Raw genomic sequence first — 24,834 nt, forward strand, 5'->3', positions numbered from 1 at the left:
AAAAGGCCAACACCCTTAGTAAGATATTCTGGGAAAGAGGACCCCTTGATATTTGAAAAGTAAGAAATCCATTTAAATCATGATGACTTCCAACACAATCCCACTGCTGGGTTTGCTTGTTTTAATGTAAGTGATAGATACAGTGGTTATTCCAGTTAAGTAATTGGATGTGAGTTCTGTAATATAAGTGACATTTCATGGCAAGCATGTGAGGACCCTGTCGATGGCCTTGTTTTTGGTGTTTCCTGCCTTTAGGTTTAAAGGCAGAAACCTGTAATGGAATTAATTATCAGAACATTTATTCAAAGATTAGTGGGATGCTTTGTAGTGCCTTTAGTTGTTAGGTGACTATTTGGTTATTGTGTATGACACAGAATGTGTGTGATTTCCACTGCTAGTGTGTGCAGTGAGCAATAGAAATACTAATAAGGCTGCCTGTAAAGAGGGCCACCATCAATACCTTGTCAGCAGTTTGCTGCTAGGTAGTCTTCTTGGAAAGACATAATCTGTAATCAAAGAGGAGTTTCTGGAAATAGCAAACAGATAGAAAAAATGTTATAGTAAAACGTAGTGTTTATTGCTTGCTTTCTCCTGGCTTCAATTACACTGTATTAATGAATTTCTTCCTCCCTTTTTAAGTGTACACAGCCTCAGTGGTATGTTACAGTATAGGTGGGATTTGGTTAATACTCTGTTTGCATTTCAGGACTTGTTTATAAGGTAGCATTGAGTGGAACATCTTAGGATCAGTTCTTGACTCTTCAGCTTCCATATTTCAGTGCTCTGTCCCTCTTTACATTTAGGAACACTGAGCATTTTTGAAGCAAGGTCTGTGTAGGGATAATATGATGTGAATGGAAGGTAAAAGAGTATGTGACTTTATCCTGCAAGCAGTTAAGGACATGTGTGACTGCTCTATATGTTTAGAAGTTTTTAAGTGTAAAAAATTGCTCACCAGACTGTTGGCACAGATAACTATAATTATTTTGGCTTGTTCCTTGTTAGTTTTATGTATGATGGGTGCAGGTTTTGACTCTTAGACATTTGTCATCCACTGGAAAGCTACTGTATATGGAAAAGAAACAGTGGAAACATACCAGGGTGGAAAGAAAGGGTGAGAGAACAATACCCATTGTGCCAAGGCATGTGACACAAAGCAGCCTGGGTTTGTTTTTTTGTGAAATTGTTATCGAATAGATAATATGTTTACATGATTCAGTAACCAAAATATATTAGAAGGTACACAGACAAGTTAGCCTCCAATTCTTGGATTTTTATTTGCCCAAATTCTTCTTTTTCAAACCTCACCCAAGATAGGTAATCATTGTTAATACCTTCATATGTTTCATTCCGAGTGACTCTATGCTTGTAGAAGTAAATACAAAGGTATCAAAATAGGCATATTGGTCTGCAGCTGGTGCTAAGGAAATTCATGTTGTAGATTGCCCTGAATGTATAGAACATTTCCTTCTCTTTAAAAATATACAGATGGATAGTATCCTGTTATATATATAGATGTTTTGTAGTTTAAATAAAATAATTAAATAATTAGTGCTCTATTAATCCATATTGGATTTGCTGCAGTGAATAAACTTGTTCATTGTTTTGTGTATGGGTAAATGGTGATATTTTAGTATGTGATGTTGCTAGGGAAACAGGTAAATATATTTCTAATTTTGATAGGTTTTTGCCCTGTTGCCCTCCATAAGGCAGTTGTGCTATAATTTAATGAGAATCTGTTTATTCATGACTTGACCAGTTTGGTTATTTGCTGGTCTGAACACTACATTCTTTGTATAATTTTAATTTCCATTTTTCTCATTATATGATTTTACTTTTTTTTCTTTTTTTAAATATATGTATTTTTTTTAACTTTATTTTATTTATTTATTTTTTATGTGGTGCTGAGGATTGAACTTAGTGCCTCACCTGTGCTAGGCAAGTGATATACCACTGAACTACAGCCCCAACCCCATGATTTTACTTTTCATGTTTTAATCTTTGACTGATTTATTTAGAATCATTTTTGCGTAAAGTATAATAAAATAGGAATAAAACTTTTTTTTTCCCTCAGCTGATTTCCCAGTAATCTCAGTGGAATTTATTTAATACTTAAGCTTTTCTTACTGTTTTGAATGCCATTTTTCCTCATAGATTAAATTTCTGAAGATGATTTGTAAACTGACAGTAGCATGAATTATCCTTAAAATTACATGTTGCACATCTTCCCAGCTTTAAGTCTGAATACTATCACAGTGGTTTTTAGTGCCTGTGCTTATGTATATTTATAATTGACATTAGAATTTATTACCCCAGTCTTTATCACTTGAGAAAATGTGGAACAAACAAGAACATTTTCTGTGTAACATGAAGTCAATAATCACACCTCAAAATTAACATCGATGCATTATTTCTGTCTAGTCTTGGGTCCCAGACTTTTGTTAAGTTTTTCCATTATCTTCAGTTATGAAGACGATCTAGTTCAGAAGTGGATGTTATATCTAGTTGTCATAGTTCTTTTTTTTAAATGTTTATTTAGTTGTAGATGAACACATAGTATCTTTATTTATATTTATGTGGTGCTGAGGATTGAACCCAGTGCCTCACCCATATGAGGCAAGTACTTAACCACTGAGCTACAGCCTCAGCCCTTCATAGTTCTTTATACATCTGTAGTTTGAAGTTTTTTTGGGGGGTGGGTGGGCGGGTGGGGGGTATTACCAGGATTGATCCCTGGGGCTTTTAACCATTGAGCCACACCTCCAGTCCTTTTTATATTTTATTTTCTGACAGGGTCTTGCTAAGTTTCTTAGGGCCTTGGTAAGTTGCCGAGGCTGGCTTTGAACTTGTGATCTCCTACCGCAGCCTCCCAAGCTGATACAGGCATGCGCTACCAGTAATATTTTATTATTACTTAAGAAACGTTTGGGCCAGGCATGGTGGTATGCACCTATAATCCCAACGGCTGGGGAGTCTGAGGCAAGAGGATCGCGAGTTTAAGGCCAGCCTTAGCAAAAGTGAAGGTGCTAACTCAGTGAGACCCTGTCTCTAAGTAAAATACAAAATAGGGCTGGGAATGTGGCTCAGTTGTCAATGCCCCTGAGGTCAATCCCTGACCCCCCTCCCCCCCCCACGCCCCGCAAAAAAAAAAAAAAAAAAAAAAAGGTCTGACTGGGCACTGTGATGCTTGCCTGCAATTGTATACACACACACACACACACACATATTTAGTTGTTGAAGTTGTTGATAGACCTTTATTTTATTTATTTATATGTGGTGGTGAGAATCGAACCCAGTGCCTCACACATGCCAGGCAAGTGCACTACCACTGAGCCCCAGCACCAGCCCATGATAAAGAGTTTTAAAGAAAAATAATGAAAATCAAGAAAGAAGGTTGGACTAGTAGTGTGCTCTGTGGTATAGCACTTGCCTGGCACATGAGGCCCTGGGTTGGATCCCCAGCGATACCAAAGAAAGAAAGAAATGGAGAAAGGGAGGGAAGAAAATAAGAAATAAAAGTAGAAGGTAGAAGAACTGGGAATTGCAAGAAGCACACTTGGGTTTCTTCATTGTTCCTGTAGGAGGGAAATAGGTGTAGAAATTTGCCAGTTACTTATACCCTTCTGTATATGAAGCAACCAAGTCATAATACGTGTTTTCCCACTGTCTTCAGTGCTTCTTAGACAACCACTAATTTTGAGGAAAATAATACCAAAGGGATTAAATACCAGTGTAAACAGATGTTACTTGCCTAGGGTATGTGGTTAATTAATGGGGGATTTCAGTGTTTGGAACATTTGTTTTTTTGAAGCACTTAATATTTATGACTTAATTGGGGGGCGGGGGTTGGCTTTTGAGGGATTGGGAAAGGTCCTATTCCTCTCAGAATGCAGTCTTAGGGCTTCTCTGCCATTCTTGGTGACCATCTCCAGCATAATACGTGGTAGATGTTTGGTAAATATTGATTACATGATTTGAGACAAGTGTATCTTAAAACTAATTTGAAATTATTATTCATTTATTTTTCATTACTGTCATTATTATAACATTTATGCATGTTCTGGGAATTTCAAGAGACCATATTGTATCTTGACCTAGAAATTTTACCCAGTAAAAAATTTTATTTTTCTTCTCTGTGATAGTCTCTAGCAGTAGGCAGAAGTGTCACAGCTTGCTTAGACATTTTTTGTGGGAGTGTGTAGTAGGGTGTCCAAATTTTCAGTGTGTTAAAAATGGAGGAAGGAGTTAAGATTAGAATGTTGTTTTTCTAATAGTCCCTGCAGTTGCCACCTTTTCATCGTAGCAGATCTTGATTTTAAAAGCTGTCTCTTTGTGGTAATTGAAATGTTCCCTACCTTGATTGTAGCGGTGGTTACACAACTTGTATACATTTGTCAATACTAATTGAAATAATGAGTGAATTAATTATATTCTGGGTAAATTATGCCTCAGTATTAAAAAAAAGAACTCAAACAAGAAGTAAAATCCAAAAGGTAAAACTTGATTTTTGGGTGGGGTGGGGAATAGATGACCAAAAAAATTTTAAAGGAAAAGTACTTACTGCAAAAGATATTTACATATATATTGATTTGGGTGCTTGAACATAGTGGAGAATCTTTTTAACCTAAATTAACTTAATTTAAAATGGATTTTGAGCCTGGTGTGGTGGTGCATGACTGTAACCCAGAGACTCAGGAGGCTGAGGCAGAAGCATAGCAAGTTTGAGACCCAACCTCAGCAATTTTCTCAAAAGAAAAATATAAAAAAGGGCTGGGGATGTTGCTCAGTGATAAGTGTCCTTGGGTTCAATCCCTAGGATTGAATGAACGAATGAACAAACAAACAAACAAACAAACAAATAAATAAATAGATGTTGGCTGTGATCAATATACTCCTTGATTTCCTGTTTTGTACAACAGCACTTTCCCACGTCAGCTCACATTTGGCTTTCCATTTCTCTCCAGCATGTCATTGGCCTTTTGTTGGTCTGGCATGTGGACTGACATAAGCTATCAGGGCATGTTTATGTGGGAATGAACAATTATAACAGATGGATATTAAAGGTTACAAAACGTGTTTTTGGCTTAAAGCAAAACAAACAAAAACAAAGACAGCTAATTTACATAAAATAGAAAAGTGTGAAAGTTATTTTTTTTCTCTCCAGTGTTTCTACGATTTTCCTCTTTCTTACCTATTTGAATTTGCTTATTGGCAAATTGGAAATATTTTCTCCCTGTAATTCTGATTTTTATGCAGTTTTTAAGTCAATAATAATTTCTAAACCTGTATCACTAGTGTTCCTTAATACTGCAAATACCCATGCTGCTAAAAGTTTTTATTTTATGTAGTTATCAGCTCAGCCTTCTTGCAGTTTCATTCAGAAAGCAGTGTTTGCCAAGAGCTCATCATGTGGAGGGGGAGGGAATTTGTTAAATTCATACAAAATAGATAAGGTTTGTCATCATGATAAAACATGATCCAGACTAGTATTTTAACCAGTGTCTTTTTTTTTCTTTTGAATTAAAAGAATTTGTGGCTGGGGCTGTAGCTCAGTGGTAGAGCACTTGCCTAGCATTTGTGTGGCACTTGCCTAGCACTTGTGAGGCACTAGGTTCGATCCTTAGCATCACATAAACATAAATAAATAAAATAAAGGCATGCTGTTCATCTGTAACTACAAAAAAAGTTGATTTTGTTTAATGTTATCAATTTTCTCAAGAAGGAAGCAGTATCATTTTTTTGGAAATGGTCACAAAGTTGCCTGAAATTGCATATTACTGAACAAAGTTGTCCAGGATATTATTTTTGGCATGCTTTTAGCTTTAATTGGTTCACTATTGTTTTAAAAGTCCAATCTTGTTTAAATCAAACTTAAAATATTTCTTGATATTATGAGCTCAATCTGCATGCTCAAATAGATGCACATGTCTGTCCTACTGGAGATTGAACCCACTGGTGCTTTATTTACCACTGAGATACACTCTGAGTTCTTTTAAGTTGCCGTGCCCTTGAACTTGTGATCCTCCTGCCTCAACCTGTGATGTCCCTAGAATTATAGGCATGCACCATCACTCCTAGCTTATGAGCTCAATGTTCAGGGAAAAAATGCCTTAAATTTGAGATGGAGTTTTTTTTATATAGATTTTCCACTTTTTCTTGTTTAACTTTCTGCTATTTACTAGAATGTTTGTATAAATAAAGGGAAAAATCTTTTTTTTTTTTTTTTGTGGTGGTGGTGGTGGTTTTGTTTTTATGGTGTCAAGACCCAGGAAAATCTTGTATTGTTAAATAGTGTCTCATATCTAATTGAATTTGTACTTTAAAATGTTCAGTCATGGTTCTACTTGGGGAATGTTCTTAACATTATTTTATTTCAGCTGGAGATGTGGCTTGGTGGCAGAGCACTTGTCTAGCATGTGTGAGGAGGACCTGGGTTGGATCATCCCCAACACTGCAAAACAAAACTTTATTTTATTTCAACTACTAGAGTCTGAAAGGGGGTCTATCTGTGCAGTTTGTTCATCTGATGGAGCAGCTATTCTTCTTTTTTTTTGGGGGGGGGGGCGATACCAGGGATTGACTCAGGGACACTTGACCACTAAGCTACATCCCCAGTTCTAGTTTGTGTTTTAGTTAGAGACAGAGTCTCACTGAGTTGCTTAGTGCCTCATGGTTGCTGAGGCTGGCTTTGAATCCTCCTACCTCAGTCTCCCGAGCTACTGGGATTATAGGCGTGTGCCACTGCGCCTGGCTTAGAGCATCCATTCTTACGTATGGTTCAGCAGTCTGCAGGTTCATATTGTTTTTATAACAATAACAAGATATCATGTGCCTTTCTGCTCTCATTTACTCAAGAACATATAGTGCATTTTCAAAAGGTGAAATGATGTGTGATAACTCAAGAGATTAAATTTAGAAACAGATGTGAGAATCTGTTTAATTAAGTCAGACATAGGAGACTTACAAAAATAAAAGAATTACGTATTTACAAAATTTTGTTTGTTTAAAATTTATAGTTATGATGTCATTTATGTTAATGTGAACATGTAGTGAGTTTGTTATTGTTGTTCTTAAATGAATTGATAACTCTTTACATTTTTGTTTTCCAAAATAGCAAATGTGAACAAGGTATAACCCACATAAAAAGTTCTTCTGATTCTTCAGTAGCTTTTAAGAACACAAGGAATCCTAGCCAGGTGCAGTGTCTCATGCCTGCAATCCTATATTGGCTTGGGAGGCTGAGACAGAGAATCACAAGTTTGAGGCCAGGCATGGCAATCCTGTCTCAAAATAAAAAAGGGCTGGGGATGTGGTTCAGTAGTAGAGTGCTTCAGTAATCCCCCTGTGTCATTGTCATTGTCCATCTGTTTCCCGCCCCCCCCCAAAAAAAAAAAAAGATAAGGAATCCTGAATCAAAGAAGTTTGGGAACCACTTCTGTAAAACATGAATTGACTCAGTGAAATCTTTTCAGGATTTTAATTACAAAATCTCAGTGATAATCTTTAAGCACAAATTAATGATTTTTTATTTTTAAAACAATAAATACAGTGTCAAATTTATTCGATGTTAAGTTTAGTTTGTGAATCTCCTAGAGAATTTTGGTAGCCTGCTGTCCAGTCATCTTCCTATTCCCCAGTATCTTGTTCACTATTGCAACATCTAAACCTGTGATTGGGGTGTGGCAGCAGGGCTTTGTGCTTTCCTGGATTTGTCCTGAATGAGAAACACAACCAACACTATCACTATCACCACCAAACAGTAATCAAAATAATTTTAAAATGTCTAATTTTATGATATTTGAGCTTGATTTTTAAAACTATAAGAATGTTTAAAGCTTTAATAAGAACTTAAGCCTGAGTGGAGAAGAACTATCTTCAATGTGGGCAAGCACTATCCAGTCTGCCGTGGTCCTTGGCAGAGTTAACAGTGACAATTTCTTACTATGCTATGAATAGCTATTTTCTCTTCCTTTAATGAGAGAAATCTTTTGGCCCAAATAGAAAATTTGTGGTTATATGCTTATCTGATATGACCATAGTTGCTGGATAGAAAGTAGGTTTTAGAAGAGAGTTCATTTAGTCTACAAATTTTGGAGATCCAAGTTTTTGATCTTACATGCTAAATTGACTCTTCACATCCTTACTTTGGAACTTTTAAAAGTTTGAATTTCGTGTTTAATGTTTTTGTCAGTTTATCAGACAGAACTAATTAGATAGAAGGATGGGTAGGTAGATGTAGGAAGATAGATGGGTGGATGAAAAAAAAAGATGGGTGGGTGGGTGGATGCGAAGGCATTTATTAAGGAATTGGCTCACACAGTTATGGAGATGATGAAGTCTATGACAGGCCATCTGGAAACTGGAGACCCAGAGAGGCTGATCATTTGGCTCAGTCCAAGAATCAGAGAAGCTTACAGTGTAATTCCCAGTCTGAGGCCAAAGGCCTGAGAACCTTGAGGGATCCCTGTTTTGAGTCACAGAGTCCAAGCTTTGCTGGAAAACAGGTAGTTCTGATATCCAGGGGCAGGAGAAGAAGGGTGTCAGGATTTGAAAAGGGAACAAAATTTCCTTTTCTCTGCATATTTATTCTGTCCAGGGCCAAGGCTGATTGAAGAAAGTTCTTCCCAAACTAATACACCAGTCTTCTCTCCAGAGGCACTCTCAGAGACACACCCAGAAATACTGCTTTGCTCCCCCTCTAGTATTTCTTAATCCAGCCAGAATACTGACACTGTCCATCACAGACAGGATGATGATGTACATTGTATGGTACACCTGTGTATTTACAGGAATGCTCATTAGTTTAGCATGTCTGTCCTGTGTTTGAAGCCTCCCTTTAAATAGAGTTTGTGTGTGTGCAACATTAAGGACAACAGGTTATCTAGACCCAGCCTCCTTGTTTCCAGTGGAGGCCAAGAAGGAGTGATTTTTCTATGGCTACCCATGTACTCATTCAGTTTTGATCTCTCCACTGCAAAAGTATACAGGGATTTCCTGAAAATGCTAGTGTTTATACACAATATAATCCTAGATAGAACATGTTTTAACTCATTAAGTTAGGAATTAAGACATGATTTAATTTTTCATGCATTTTTTTTGGTCCTACCAAAATATTGATTGATTTTTGTCTAGGTTGAATTAAAAATAATTTTTATAGAAAGGCAAATAAATAAGACTTCATCAAGAAACAGTGGTTTTGAAATTGTTTCTGACATACCTGAACTTTTGTTTCAGTGTATTTTGGGTTGCCTCATCTTTCTGGGGAACTGTGTGTAGTCAGTTATGTGTCCATCTTGGATGTAAGCATTTTAAGAAGCCATCTACCTTCCTAGAATTCCACCTTCATGCTTCACCATTGGAATTATGATGACTCACATCCTTCTGGATGGCTCAGATGCTGTCGTCTCTTGACAATAGTCTTTTGGATTGAGAACCACTCACAGAGGTCATTTTTTTTTCTCCCCATTTTGGTTTTTAATTTAGAGACAGGGTCTCACTGAGTTGCTTAGGGCTCACTAAGTTGCTGAGGCTGGCTTTGAACTTGCGATCTCTTGCCTCAGCCTCCTGAGCTGCTGGGATTATAGGCGTGTGCCACTGCACCGGCCAATCAGGTTTTGAAAGGAATTAAATTTTTTTTTTAGTTGTAAATGGAGGTGATAATTGCCTGTATTTGTAGGGTACAAAGTGATGTCATACAATGTAGATACATGTCGTACATGTACATACAATGCAGAATTCTTAAGTGAATCTAATTAACATGGCCATCACCTCAGATACATATCTTTTTTGTGTTGAGATTATTTAAAATTTCCTCTGAGCAGTTTTGAAGTGTACAGTATGCTATTTTTAACTCTGTTCACCAGCTGTGCAGTAGATCTAAACCCTGTTCATCCATTCTGAGTCTTTGTGTCCTTTAACTGTTGTCTCTTCATTTCCCCATTTCTCTCTCTCTTTTTCTTTTAGTTGTAGATGGATACAATACCTTTATTTTTATTAGGATTGAACCCATTGCTTTACATGTGCTAGGTGAGTGCTCAGATCCCACAACTGAGCCACAATCCCAGTCCGTTTCTCTATCTCTTAGTCTCTGTAACCACCATTCTACTGTTTCTGTGGTTCATTATTTTAGATTCCACATGATGTGAAATGTGAAAAGTTAGTAATTGAAAAAAGTAAGTTAAAAGATAGTATTTGACTTTCTGTGCTTGACTGACTTCATTTAGTATAATTTACTGTTCCATCTACATTGTCACAATGACAGACTTTCCTACCTTCCTTTCTGAGGATGAATGGTGTTCATCCTATGTAGATAGGACATTTTCTGTATCTGTTTATCTGTTGGTAATCACTTAGGTTGATTCCATAATTTGGTGTTGCAGTCACTATGGGCACATAGACATCTCTACCAAATTGATGTCACATCTGTTGGGGTAACAACCAGGAGAGGGATTGCTGGATCTGATTTCATTTTGGTTGGTCTCATTTTCCCCATAGTTAGATAGAACCTATGGGAAGTTTGTCTTTATTTTTTTTTTTTTTTAATTTTTTTTTAAGGAGGGAGGGGGAGAGAGAGAGAGAATGAATTTATTTTCAATATTTATTTTTTAGTTCTCGGCAGACACAACATCTTTGTATGTGGTGCTGAGGATCGAACCCGGGCCGCACGCATGCCAGGCGAGTGCGCTACCTCTTGAGCCATATCCCCAGCCCGGAAGTTTGTCTTTAGATTGATTGTTTTTTTGTAGATGGTGATATGCTTGGAGTTGTCTTTGACTTTGGAAGAATAGTGATTTTGACTCCACTGATTTGCTCTTCCCCAATGTTGGGGATTATTGAAGCCACTGAATGTCTCCCCAAGGTCTTAGTGAGGTTGATGGATGCAGCAGTCCTTGGCTGTAGCAATTGTTGCAGCACACTCAAAGGGACATCATAATATTTTTGTAGAACTTCCCCTTCCTCTGTATGTGGAGTGTCCCTATCAGCTGAGATTTTATGTGCACATTTCTAAATTTTGTAGTAAACCTCTAATAATCATCTAGTTCTTCATTTTCCTTTTGCTGTATTGTGGAAATACTTGAGAAGTTTCTCCAGAAGATGTCTTTATAAGCTTTTCGTATTCAAATGTCAGCTGCTTATATTCCCCCATTTTTTTCTAATTTCTGGAAAATCTTGGTTATATTGGCTTATGAAACAATAATTTTGTTTTTATTTCACCCAACTCTGAAACCAGATCTTGCATTATTTGAAATATGACCCGCTCCCCATTCACTAAGCAAGAAAAATTTGAAGGAGATACTCCTATCATCTCTAGCAGATTACTCTTACTTGATAATTATTCATTTGATAACATCCAGATTTGTAGCCTGGCTAGCTTGTTCTTGGCATCTTGTTATGGGGCAGCACCAGCATCACTCAGGAGGAAGAGGCTAGGCTACAATGCTAGTTGCTCAAAAACAGAGTTTTGCTCCAGAAATATGTTTTATTTGAAGCCAGCTTTGAAAGAAGATTGAAGAAATTTATTGTTTCCAAAGTTACATCCTCAAAATCTCTGAAGGCTAATAAGGAGAAGAGGCAGATAAGTGAGACAAAAGGCAGGAGATGTACAAGAGATTTTTAGCTTGTGTTTGGCAGGAGGAGGGGGAATCTCACTGGGCTTCCCAGTTCCCCCTCCCCTGTGTGCAGTTGCGTTTGCTTCAGTGTTTGTCCATTAAGCAACACTGGAGGGACAGGAGTGGCCTCCTCTGGGGGATATGAGGGCTTGATGGTACCTTCCAGGAGCAGCACGGAGATTGAAAATGCCCTTTTCTTTAACCAGGTGAATTTAAGTTGCTGTTGGTTCTCATTCTGTTTTTCAGGCTGCCTCTGAGTTGTGTTGGACACCAATGAATGCCTTTTCTTAGTTTCTTTTTTTTTTTTTTTAATATTTATTTATTTAGTTAGTTTTTGGCGGACACAACATCTTTGTTGGTATGTGGTGCTGAGGATCGAACCCAGGCTGCACGCATGCCAGGCGAGCGCGCTACCGCTTGAGCCACACCCCCAGCCCTCTCTTAGTTTCTTGATGATGATTATTATTTTTTAAAATATTTTTTTAGTTGTAAATGGATGTTTCATTTCGTTTGTTTGCTTGTTTATTTATTTATTTATATGCAGTGCTGAGGATTAAGCCAGGGCCTCACACATTCCAGGCAAGTGCTCTACCCCTGAGCCACAACTCTGGCCCCCTACTATTATTTTTTAATTTGCAGAAAGACATTCCTAAGGAAATTAAGACCTTTCCTGGAAAAGACTGACTGCTTAAATCAATGAATGTACAGTATTAATAATCATAAAAGCTCTCTTGGAAAACACATTAGTTCAAAGCCCTTTACCCTGTGTCTGTGTATGGGAAAAAGGAAGGATCCACTGAGTGAGCAGTGTGGCTGATAAAATGAGCAGGGTTGCCCTTGAATAGTAGTCTCCTGTTGACCCTTCATGTCTCCTTTTTCTTTCTCCTGGTCTGCTCTTGTCAGTCATCTTTGTTAGTTACAGTTTTGAATGTTTAATTCAGTTCTGACTTTTGAATTGGATAATTTGAGCACTTTTGTCTGTCATTCAAAGCCCTATAGAAATCATCCCTCTTCTCCCAAATACCGTTCCCCAAGCCCTGGTGGGAAAGAAGCGTGGGTTTTGTCTTCTATTCATTTCCTTAAATTCCTGTGTAGTTTTCATTTCCAGTGAGACCCAGGCCTGGGATGTGCAATCCTTAGTTAACATTGGAGCGGTTCGACCTTCCTTTCGTACAGAACTGCCATCTTGAAACCTCACTGGGAGATGTTCTCCTGTGAGGTGCTGTCTCTGGCTCTGGGTGTCCTAGCACTTGTTATCTTTCTTTTATTGTGAAAGTGAAATGATGGGAGATTACTTCCTGGTGGGCTCTTCTCTTTCTCTGGAAATATTCCCCAAGATCCTTTCACCTAGGAAGCTTCTCCTGCCTTCCCTCTTGGTTCAGCACTGTTTAAAATATGTCATTTATTAACCCTTGACTTTTACGCCATCATTTAGTTACATCACTAGTCAATAATGAGTTATATTTATGCCTCACTTGATAGGCTTCTAGAATTTTTAAGACATGAAGCCAACCCCACAGCCAACATGGCTTGTATTTATATTGTTATTGTACCAGCATGATTTTGAATCTGAGAGGAGCACAGCCTGTAAGTGGCCTCTTGGTGTTTCCTGACTGATTCTTCATTTGTGAAACAGTGATAGTAATGCCCAGCCATTGAGAGCCAATCCATGCAGCCGATACTAATTTGTTTAATCCTTGTAATTTAATGAGATAGGGACCATGAGTTTCATCCCACATTTTTTTGGGGGGTGGTGGTGGTGCTGAGGATCGAACTCAGGGCCTCATATGTCAGGCAAGTGCTTTTACCACTGAGCTACATCCCCAGCCCTCTTCCACATTGTATATTTGAGAGAATTGAGGTTTGAGAAAAATTCCGTACCCAAACTCGAATAGCTAGTAAGTTGCAAAGCCAGAATTCAAAAACCCAGGTGGTTTGGGTTAGATGAGATGATCCTAAGTTTATTTCTGGCTTTAGTTTTCTGTGATTTTGAACAAATATTTGACAAGTTAGGGGTAGGAATTATCATTAGTATTATTTAGGTACCAGGGATTGAACCCCGAGGTGGTGCTTAACCACTGAGCCACATTTCCAGCCCTTTTTAAAATTTTTTTGTTTTGAGACAAAGTTTTGCTAAGTTGCTGAGGCTGGTTTTGAACTTGTGAGCCTCCTGTCTCAGCCTCCCAGCCCCCTGGGATTACAGGTGTGTGCCACTGTGCCTGGCAGGAGTAAGATATGTGAGAATTTCCTGTGGATAACTTTTGTACCAGCCCAGTGTAGAGGTGATCTCACACTGGGAGAGGGGTACTCCCAGGACCCCTTTCTGTGCTTAGTGCCTCAGAAGTTGGCTTCCTCTAAAGATTTCACTTTGTCAACCTTTAGGATGGTAATGTTAGCCTAATTCATTGAAAAGATGAAGGGAAAGCATGAGGTATTTTCTCACATCATTTTATCTGTTTGGTTTTGTCGGAGCAAGAAATCTAGATCACATAAATCATCTGGTTTGATCCTTTCGCTTGACATGACTAAAGAAACTCACTGGAGGTGTGGCAGTATAGTACCTTCTGAAACAACACATTGCCTTCCTTTATTGATGTTTAATATTTAAGTTATTGGCCTGTTTAGAAATATTGTGCTTATTGCAGATTTAAATTTGTTTAAAATTTCTGTCTATCTTTGCTGTGTTGTATCTGTGGAATAAAGATGATTCTGGTTTTGTTTTTTTTTAACACAATGCTGCCCCTGTCTGGTTATGTGGTAGTACTACATTAGGAAATTCAACAGTCCTTCAATTGCCTTGTAAAAAGTGTACTATTAGGAGTCATAAATCTAGATCAAAAAAACCCCAAAAGCATTGTATTTTTGAATTATTAATAAGCATTGGTGGGTCAGATGACAACTTAAAAACTATTTCAAAAGGTTGCCAGAGTTATTAACTTGGTTCAAAAAGAGAGGCAGTAGTACAATTGTACTAGATATGTAGATTTTAGAACATTGTTTCTAGGACTGCTAGTAGATCCCAATTCCTCTAAGCTCTGTGTAGTAGTTAGCATGAGCTGGGAAGTTCATTATGAGAGATCAGCACCATCCTCCATATAAAACAGTGTTCTGGTAGAGAAATACCATTTCTCAGCAAAGTTCTTGAAATTATTCTGTGAAGCCGTGGTTACAGTCACCTGCTTGTGGAGGATGCAGTATTTTTTGAGCACTGACTCAGTTCCAGAAGGTATGTTTAAATTCTTCCAGTAGTTCTTTTGGGTTGGTGTCACTGTCCCCATTTCGCAGCAGAGGGGAGGTTCAGAGAATCTCAGTGCCCACAGTTCCACAGTGGTGAGTTATGGCAAAGTGCCATAAGATTTACTGTATTATTTCCATGAGTCCGTGTTCCCTAGCCTGCCGGGCTGGAGCCAGGTTTCAGCCAGGTTTTATCCTTATCATCCTGGCCTTATTCTCCTTAAGAAACAAAACAAAATGAAAAATGGACCAGTGGTTTTCAACTGGAGATAGTTTTATTCCCACAGGGACATCTGTCGGTGTTCAGAGACATTTTTGGTTGTTACAACTGGATGAGGGATGCCATTGCATTTAGTGGTTGGAAACCATGGATGTTGTTAAATATCTAGCAGTGCACTGGACAGACCCCCAACAAAGATCATCTGGCCCAAATGTCAGTGGGTGCAGAGGTGAGAACGCAGGTATTAGTATATTTTATGTTAATGGCTTTAGCTTTGAGTACTCAAGCACGCTTTGCTCTTTCCCTGGGTTTTTAGTTTTCTTTCCACAGCGTGTAATCTCATCCTAATCCTGCTGCTTATCACTCAACCTAGGGAAGTTGCATATTTTTGGAAGAAGGAAAAATAATTGTTCCTGTATCATGAAACAATCCTTATGCCTGCCAGGAATATTCCTGGGTGGCATACTCTGGTCTCCTAGACCTTCTATCTGCGTTCCTCAGGCCTTGGTGTTTGTGCCTCTCTCCCGGTGTGCTCAGCAGTTGGAGGCTAGACCACAGAGAGGATTAGGTTCTTCTCGGTGTTGTGCTGTCATCATGCAGGTGGACCATGTGAAGTGTGAATATGTCTTCTACTTTGTTTTTATTTATTTCTCAGGTCTCCTCCTTTGTTTAAAAAATAATCTATTGGAATCTCTAAGTTCTGAGAGACTTATGGCAGGTCCCCCTCTCCCTACTCTTTCAGAGTTTTTCTGGGTCAGATGTTACCTCCTCCATACTCTTCTGCTGAAAATAATTACTCCTTTACCCACAACATTTATTCTACTTATTTCTCAAACTGGTTTGTCCTCTTTCCACCCCCTTCCCCCCGCCCCTTGTAGAATAGGCAGTGCAGAATAATTGTTTTGTTTTGTTTCTGTGATGGTAGGGATCAATCCCAGGGTTGCATGCCAGGCAAGAGCTCTACTACTGAGCCACATCCCCAGCCCCAGAATAAGTTTCATCATTAAATTTTTCACTATAGAAGTACAAGAGGGATTAAAGACTAAAGACCGTGCATCATGTAGGATTATTCTCTGTATATATTGTCTGTTTTATTAAAAAATATAAAAGGCATGCCATTTGACGCAGTTAATTGCAAAGTAAGATAATTGCAAAGTAAGATTCTTTTTGTATATGATATTGTGGAATAGACTTTCTTCACATTGGAATTCTGAGGGACTTATGGCAGGTCCCCCTCTCCCTACTCTTTCTGGTTCTTTTAATGGCTTAACTATTTTAGCAAAGGGTGTTTGGAACCTTCCTGGTCTTTAATTGTGGTCTATATTTATGATCTCCCATTAAAGCAGGAAGCATCTTCATTAATGAGGGCACTTAACATAGTTTAGGATTTAACCATCACTCATTCCTTTCTGACCAGTGGGCCCTGTAATGAGAAGGTAGAGGCTGCTAAGAGGCGCCATATTGCATTTACCTTGGGGAAGTAAGGTCCTGCACTTGGGTTGAAAAGTATTTTATGATGCTTCAGGAAATCTTCATGCATTCCCTGTTGAACTGCTTCATGACCAGGAACATAGACTAACTGTAGCTTAAGGCTAACTTAAGCTATAGCCCTATAGCCTTCAAATGGAAGGACAATTTTATCCCCATCTTTTCTGTTTTTTTTTTTTTTTGCTGTGCTGGGGTGGAGCCCAGAACCTCATTGTAGGACAGGCAATTATTCTGCCACTGAGCTACACCCCAGCTTTGATTCCTTATTGTTTGAATGAACTGGAATAAAGTTGACTTTTAGAGATACCGTGATTAATTGTCCTACAAACATTTATAGGAAGATGATCAACACTGAAGTTCTCATTATTAACCAGTAATTATGTACTACTAGTGGTTCTATAACAATTCAAAGACAAATAAGACATGTGCTCTGGGTTCACAGCACCTTCATCACTACCTATCACCCCTACTTTGGCATAAAGCAATAACTGCAAAGTTCTGTGGCAAAACAAAGTAGAGGTTGACTCTGGTATAGTCTGCATGATAGACCTTGGAGATAGGGTGACTTAGTGTCATGTCTTGCTAGGTAAGTTCTTTCTAGTCACTTGCTTTTAAAGAGCCTTATCAGTATGCTCTAATGATAATTACTTACCAAGACGATTGAGAAATAAGATAGAAGGATGTATTCCTATAGTATTGTATACTGTTGAATGAAAACATGATATTGAATGAAATAGTTATTCAAACTGGGGAGATACAGCTTCAGAATTGATCTCTTTTGTTTTCTGAAATAAATCCCTTTGAGGAGTAGAGTCAGAGGGGATTTTGGAAAAAATACACTTGGGTGCTGTAACTGTTTGTCCCTGTCTGCTGCCCGCCTCCTTACAGGGTTTCAATCATGGGTGTGATCTGCATTTTTAGACACCTGAAATCCTGTTTCTAATGCTGTTAGATTTTCCTTTTCAGAGTAAGAGGGACCATCTACTCATGAACGTCAAATGGTACTACCGTCAGTCTGAAGTTCCAGATTCTGTGTATCAGCATTTGGTTCAGGATCGGCATAATGAAAATGGTAAGTATGTCCTTCTGATTTGCTTCTTATAAATCTTAGGTTTGAGTAAAGTTCTTTCTAAAAATCGTTAATAGTCATTATGTAAATTTTCTCTAAAAAAGAACTTTTTTTTTTAATATAAATAAGAACATTGCTGGAATGCCCCTAAATCCTAGCTCTTTCATTATTTTTCACTTTTCTTAAACTTCTGAACATGTGCCCATAGTATCTTCATCTTAAACTTGGACTAAAGATAATTCTTCTTTGGAAATATCAGTAATTTCATTCTTTAAATTCCCCTTTTTCACCTCCTAGTCAACAAGTACTATTTTAAAATCCTATAGGATTGTCTTTCCCCCACCTCCCACCCTCCCAATCTGTGTTATTGAGGTTCCCTGTATTTTCAGGGAAGTGAATTTCAGTTTTCAAAGCAAAGTTTTCAGAATTATCTTTCAGAATTCAGTGTGATACCTGACTTTGAGAACAATAGGAAGGAAGATAGTTCTGGGCAACTGATTTTTTTTCTTTTCCCCCAAACATTGTAGTAACTTTATTGGCACAGAAGATACATACATAAAATGTATGTTACATTTGTATAGGTGTATAATAGCATTTTTAAAAATTGATTCTCAAGAAACGCTAGGCCTCATGCTGTATGATTGACATTAGTTACCCATGAATCCTGTGAGGCAGGCTTGTCCCTGTAGTTCCACATGAGAAAGCTGAGTTCAGAGGTGCTGTGGGAGTTGCCAAGGATATACATCTTCTCAGTGGTGGTGCTGGAGTGGGAGCAGGCTCTGTCTGACCATGATGTCTGGTCTCATCTGCTCTTGCATCGATTGTCTTTGCTGATAGTCTTTGAGTCCACAAACCAGTGATCAAAATTATTTTGAAGAATAATGTTGTTTTTGGTACCCTACTCATTCACGCCCCCCCTCCATCTTTGAAATAATAAAAACTCTGTTAAAGCAGTTAGATCATTACTCTTTATTAAAAGATAGTGTCTTACTCATTTTTTTTTTTTTTTTTGCTGAGGGAGGGGGTAATGGAGATTGAGCCCAGGCTTGCTTTATTGTGAGCACTATCTCCAGGCCTTTTTATGTTTTGTTTTGAGACAGTCTCCCTAAGTTTGAAGCCCAGGCTGGCCTCAAACTTGAAATTCTCCTGCCTCAGCATCCCGAGTCACTGGGATTATAGGTGTGCACCACTGTGCCCATCTTGGTCATTCTTGTCAACTGAATCAGTGTATGGCTTTATTCCATTCAGGAATATTTGAGGGTGAGAGGGAAAGACAGGATCACTAAATATTTAAGTATTCACAAATTGCTAGGATGTGTTAGTTGTTTGTTTCTGTTTACTTCTTTAGGTTTTTACTTATTAAATTAATTCAATTAATTCATTTCGGCAAATCAGGGACTTAGTAAAGGGTGTAACACACAGCCAACAAGATAATTTGTCAATTGTCTCAAATTGTATACTTTGTTCTTTTTGTGTATTATTCTCTGCACTGTTTTGCACACTTAAGACGTTGACCAGACCTGGCTATTTATTGGGCTTTCTTCAGTGGGAGGTGAACCTGAAAAAAATGTTGTACAAAAACTTTCTATCTCTTTTGTCGAAAATTGGCTTTAATATCCTCTTAGGTAATTAATTATTATTACTATATATTTTTTTGGACAGATTCTGGAAGAGAACTTGTCATTACAGACCCAGTTATCAAGAACCGAGAGCTCTTCATTTCTGATTATGTTGACACATACCATGCTGCTGCCCTTAGGTAAGTACTGGAGGTCTCCCATTAACTCTTTTGATGACCATTACTATTAGTCAGACAACTCTTAGTAAATGGTCTCAGTAAGCTAACACTTTAAGTAATTGAGATTTCAGAGGTTGCCAGTGACTTCATTAATCTGACTTACCTCCCTCTATATTTTTGTTCTAATTTATTTTTTTATACCCTTGCTCTTTTATTGTATCTTTAGCTCCTTGAAATTGAATATTCTGATATTATTTGATATTGAAGGTAAAATGTTCTGATTGTCTGCAGTTTACTTTCTAATGATTGATTCCCTACCACTATAAAAAATGAAAAAATGAGTGAAGCAAATATGGCAGTATACTAATTAATTTTCTCAGCAGAATTTATAGAGATTTTCATTCAGCTATTATTTCCATTTTATGTATATTGGAAAAATTTCCTACCAAAAAGTTTGGTGTAGGGGGTAGGGAAAATATATTGCAGATTTTATTTTGAGACAAAAATAAATAGTCTTAATATCTTAGGTAATTTAGCAAAAAAGTGCCCATGATCCTCTTCCTGTATATTTAATATCCTAATCAAGAATACACCCATATGTGTAGATACATTTTGCATATACATGGCAGACTTTGGACTTCTTTGGTAGCATAAGAAGTACAACTACTAATATTCTTAAAGTCCCTTCCTTGCTGAAAATAATAATAGTGCAGTAAAAGAACTATTTTCTTTGTTAAGGAATATGAGTTTTAAAAAACTAACTGGGATTTGCCAGCTTTTAGCTTCACTACAGTGGGGTAATTTCTGTTTTACAGTGCTCTCAAGGTATTCAGTAAAACATCTAAAATCTCTTGTGCACAGCTACACAGTTAAGGCCAGTTACTTCAAGGCAAATTAGGGCAGAACTTTTCGGACCAGATATATTTCACATGGCCTCTGTCTCAGCTATTCAGCTCAGCTATTCTAGCACAAAAGCCATAAGCAATATCCGCATAAATGAGGTGGCTATATTCCAATAAAACTTTATCTATGGATACTAAAATTTGAGTTTCATTTAATTTTTCACATCAGGAAATACCATGTTTCTTTGATTTCTTTTTTCAGCCATTTAGAAATGTGGAAACTATTCTTTCAGACCATATGAAAACAGGTGGTAGGCCAGACTTTGCTTGCTGGCCAGCAGTTTGCTGACCCTTGTGATAGGGGAAGGAGTAGTTGTAGTTAGATTTGACTTCTAACAGGACTTTAGATTAATATATTTAGAGAATTCCTGTGGTGGTTTTTGAACTTTTTCTAAATCCATACAAGCTTTTTTATTTCTTTGGGAGGTAGCTTTCCATTCTTAAGCCTGTTTGCTGAACAAAGCAAGTTAATAGAAGGTTGGCTTGATTGATGGAACAGTTAGATTGCTAGCAAAGATAGGTAACAAAGCTCTTATCTGGCCCTCCCCTCCCCTCCCTTCCTGAGGTAAATGATGTTAAGGGATTTAGATATGTAACTCTTACTATTCAACCTATTTTGACATAATTGCATAAAATGGATACATATGAGTATTTATCAATGCTGGTCAGATTTGTAGAGTAATATTCATTTTATTGTAGCATTTTTAGAAGAGCCATTTATCTCATCTAATTCCAGCTGGATCCAGATAAATTTATTCTAAGTAGGTTTACACTCAGATACCTTCTGAATATCTGTAATGGAAGCACTGTCCTTACATTGGCCCACTGCAGCAGACACTAGAGATTCTTTTTCCTGGGTTTGATTCCCCCCCCCCCCCCCTTTCCTGTGGCACTTTCTTTGAAGTTGTCATGAAAAGTGGTAGCTCTGTTATAAAATTTTCATCTTGTTTTGTTACCTTCAAAAGAAAGCCTCTCTTTGCCACTTTGTCAACTGGATTAAAAAAAAAAATTTTTTTTTTTTAATAGTTATTGATGGACATGATACCTTTATTTAATTTATTTATTTTTATGTGGCACTGAGGATGGAACCCAGGCCTCACACATGTGTGGCGAGCACTCTACCGCTGAGCCACAACTCCAGCTCCTCAACTGGATTTTTTTTCCAGATAAAAAGGTGATAAGGTACTGAACAATCTGGCTAGTAGATTCTTAGTAATACTTGTTGATGCGTGGGCTTGACTGGCATCTGTTCCTCACACTTGGTTCTTACTGCTCCATGGCAATTCCATCACTTTTTCAGCAGTAGTGTGCTCCCCATGAGAGGAGCTTTGGCTGGCCCTTCACCTCCCCTCCAAGAAAACAGAATGGAATGGCAACGCCCCCAGGAATGTCTGTCATCCCTTTTCTCCTCACCAAGGTTAGATTACTTTAACTTAAACCTGTGTTGGGGGTGATTTGAGTATTAAGATTCAACCTTTTTTTCCCCAATTTTGCTTTTTTTTTTTTTTAATATTTAGTTATTTATTTTTAGTTCTCTGCAGACACAACATCTCTGTTTGTATGTGGTGCTGAGGATCGAACCCGGGCCGCACGCATGCCAGGCGAGCGCGCTACCGCTTGAGCCACATCTCCAGCCCCCAATTTTGCTTTTCACAGTTTACTCACCAAAATTAGTTCTTTCTTTCTTCACACACATATAAACCAATACTGCCAAAAATAAATACACACATAAGGGGTGGAAGGAATGTAATGGGGAAACCACAAGGACAAAGGAAAAGGTTGATAACACTGGGCTGATCACCCTTCTCTTCAAGTGTCAGAGGCTCAGTTCTATGGATTTATTTGGGCTCAGAGTAACTCTTGAGGGGCTCTGGCCATTCCATTCACTGGGGAGGTAACAGGTACACCTTTTTCTTTCAAGTTCTTACTAAAGTTGGGTTATAAAGGAGGAGTGAAAGCTTTTTCCTTTAGTCATCATCATCAAAAGGAAAACAAAATCCTTTGTGTCCTCTATGTGAATTGTGAGGCTAAAGCTTTTCCTTACCAAAACTAAACTATCCGCTTCTTCCAGTGCATTCTTACGTATTCATTTCTAGAAGTGACTGTGGACCTCTGTGGTTGTAGTGATATGTGATGAGGCAGCCTGAGCTGGCCCTCATCTACCTTTCAGCAAAGTTCCTACAGCTGCTTACTTTCATAGTTCATTACACTACACTTACCAGAAGCTACCATTAGTAAAGCTAGCATTAAAAAAAAAAAAATTTTTTTTTTTTTGTAGTTGTAGGTGGACAGAATGCTTTTATTTGCTTATTTTTATGTGGTGCTAAGGATCTAATTCAGTGCTTCACACATGCTAGCCAAGCACTTTACCACTGAGCTACAACCTCAGCCACAAAGCTAGCATCTTGAGTAGAATATTTCTTATGTTCTACTTATTCCCAGGTAAGTATTTTTGGCCAATCTTGTGGTGTAATGGGGGAAAAAATGCTTGAGTGAAATTAGAAGACTTTAGTTTGAATTGTGACTCAACCACATAGCTTTGTGACCAGTGTAAAGTTTGTTAACCTTTGAATTATCATTTTGATAAACCTGTTTAAGGTGGCATGTCTGAGTCACAGCATCCTGAACCAAACACATACCTTCTGATTTAATACTCACTGCATCAGGTGTGTGGAGGCCCCTCACAGAGCAGCTCATACTCAGAAACTCTCTTAGTATTCTCTTTCACAGTACTCTGCTCATTGAATCTGGGTTTGTGAAAGTGTAAAAGGAAGAAAATTAAAAGTGAAATTAATTTTGTGCTGAGTTAGTGAAGATGTGAGAACTCAGCATCCACTGATTTTGTTTTTTGGTGACCTGTTGGATGTTGGATGGGTTCATTGAGTTTTCAGATTACTTTAGGTATGTCTCCAGATGATGTCATCTGGAGATTCTCCGAAAATGGACAGACAAACCTCAAAACTTGCAGTTTGTTTGCCATGTTACTGATTTCCCCCTGTGGATGATGTTTTGTTGGTGATCCAGGGATCTGAGGCAGTTGCTTTGCAGTGGGACTAAAATTTTTTAGCCTCAGGTTTACTATCTGCTTCTTCCAGTGCATTCTTAAGTATTGGTTGTGTGGACAGACAGTACAGGAGATCAGCAGTGGCTTGTGGGTGGCAGGCTGCTTTCCAGCTTTCTGATTATGTGCTGCCTACTTCAAGTAGCCAGGAGGAAGAAGTCCTAGGATAGGTCAGGCTACAAGTAATCACCTTACCTGTGATTCATACAATAGGAAGATGTCTTAGGGTGAGTTTTCTAGAAGCCCAGGGCCAAGACACCCTAAAAAACTATTTTGGGTTTCTAATCTCCTTATTAAATCCTGAATTAATTCATCTCCTATCTTGTTATGGGCAAATATGAAAAATATATATGTGTGCGTGTGTCCCAAATACATATAAATATATATAAATACCTTATCTATATTAAACCTACGTTTATCATAATATTATAAATACCTTATCTATATTAAACCCACATTTATCATAATATTATATATTATGCATTATGTATATTATATATGTATTACATATATACAGTCCCTTAAAATGTGTGTATATTTAGGAATTTAAACAGATTAATTACATCTGTGGACTATTCTTCAACCATTTTTTGCCTGTTAAAAGTGTACTTTAGTTCCTGTGAGTTCTTAGGAGTTTCATGGTGTCACCAAGCTCTTAGTTTTGTAGCTTAGGACTTATTTTCTGGCTTTACTCTACAGTTGTTTTATATGTGATTTTTTTTTTTTTGGTAACAGGGACTGAACTCGGGAGCACTCAACCACTGGGCCACATCCCCAGCCCTGTTTTGTAGTTTTATTTAGAGACAGGATCTTACTGAGTTGTTTAGTGCCTTGCAGTTGCTGAGGCTGGCTTTGAACTCGCAATTCTCCTGTCTCAGCGTCCCAAGCCACTGGGATTACAGGCGTGTGCCACCACACCCTGTTTATTCGAAATAATTTTCACTGTGTTGTCTTCACATGCTTAGTGCTTCACTGTTACCACATTCTGTTCTGTCAGTTCATTTATCCATTGTCCTACTGGCCAATTGAGGGTTATCTGTCAGGTGCTGGGAACATGAAAAAGATACTCTGTATGTCCTTGGATACTTCAGAGTCATTAAAAAAATTGTTTGGAGCTACTTTTTGACACAAAGAAAAGGTACAAGTACTGACTTTTTCATGTATTCTCTCTTAAACTCTCACAGTGGAAGCATCTTCTTTTAATTATGGTGCAATGATGAGAACCAGGGAACTGACTTTAATGCAACCCATTGAACTAAGGATTTTCTTTCAGTTTCAACAGTATGCTTTTTGTTGTTGTTCTTGTCTTGGGGTCATATTTGGCATCCCACATTGCTCTGCATTCTGTAATGATTCCCTAGTTCATTCTTGTCTGTCATGATATAATCTTGATTTTTTTTCCTGTACTGGGGATTGAACTCTGGAGTACTTAACCAATGAGCCACATCCCAAGCCGTTTTTTGTATTTTATTTAGAGACAGGGTCTCACTGAGTTGCTTAGGGCCCCGCCAAA

The 24,834-nt window shown here is 38.0% G+C and overlaps 1 protein-coding gene across 14 annotated transcripts in view; it reads left to right on the top strand.

Moving 5' to 3' along the window:
• Rere (arginine-glutamic acid dipeptide repeats) overlaps window positions 1-24,834 on the top strand; it is a 396,746-nt gene that overhangs the window by 205,680 nt on the left and 166,232 nt on the right. For 9 of the 14 annotated variants that reach the window (XM_058572685.1, XM_058572684.1, XM_058572687.1 and 6 more), the window contains 3 exons: window positions 17,518-17,623; window positions 19,283-19,379; window positions 21,561-21,677. In XM_058572685.1, coding sequence (XP_058428668.1) covers window positions 17,518-17,623; window positions 19,283-19,379; window positions 21,561-21,677 — 320 coding nt within the window. The remainder of the gene's footprint in view (window positions 1-17,517; window positions 17,624-19,282; window positions 19,380-21,560; window positions 21,678-24,834) is intronic. The other 5 variants (XM_058572690.1, XM_058572692.1, XM_058572695.1 and 2 more) reach the window with 2 other exon arrangements.

This window comes from Marmota monax, unplaced genomic scaffold (assembly GCF_021218885.2).
Source record: "Marmota monax isolate L192 unplaced genomic scaffold, Marmota_monax_Labrador192_F-V1.1 WCK01_AAM20220418_F8-fsc00080, whole genome shotgun sequence".
Classification (NCBI taxonomy): Eukaryota; Metazoa; Chordata; class Mammalia; order Rodentia; family Sciuridae; genus Marmota; species Marmota monax.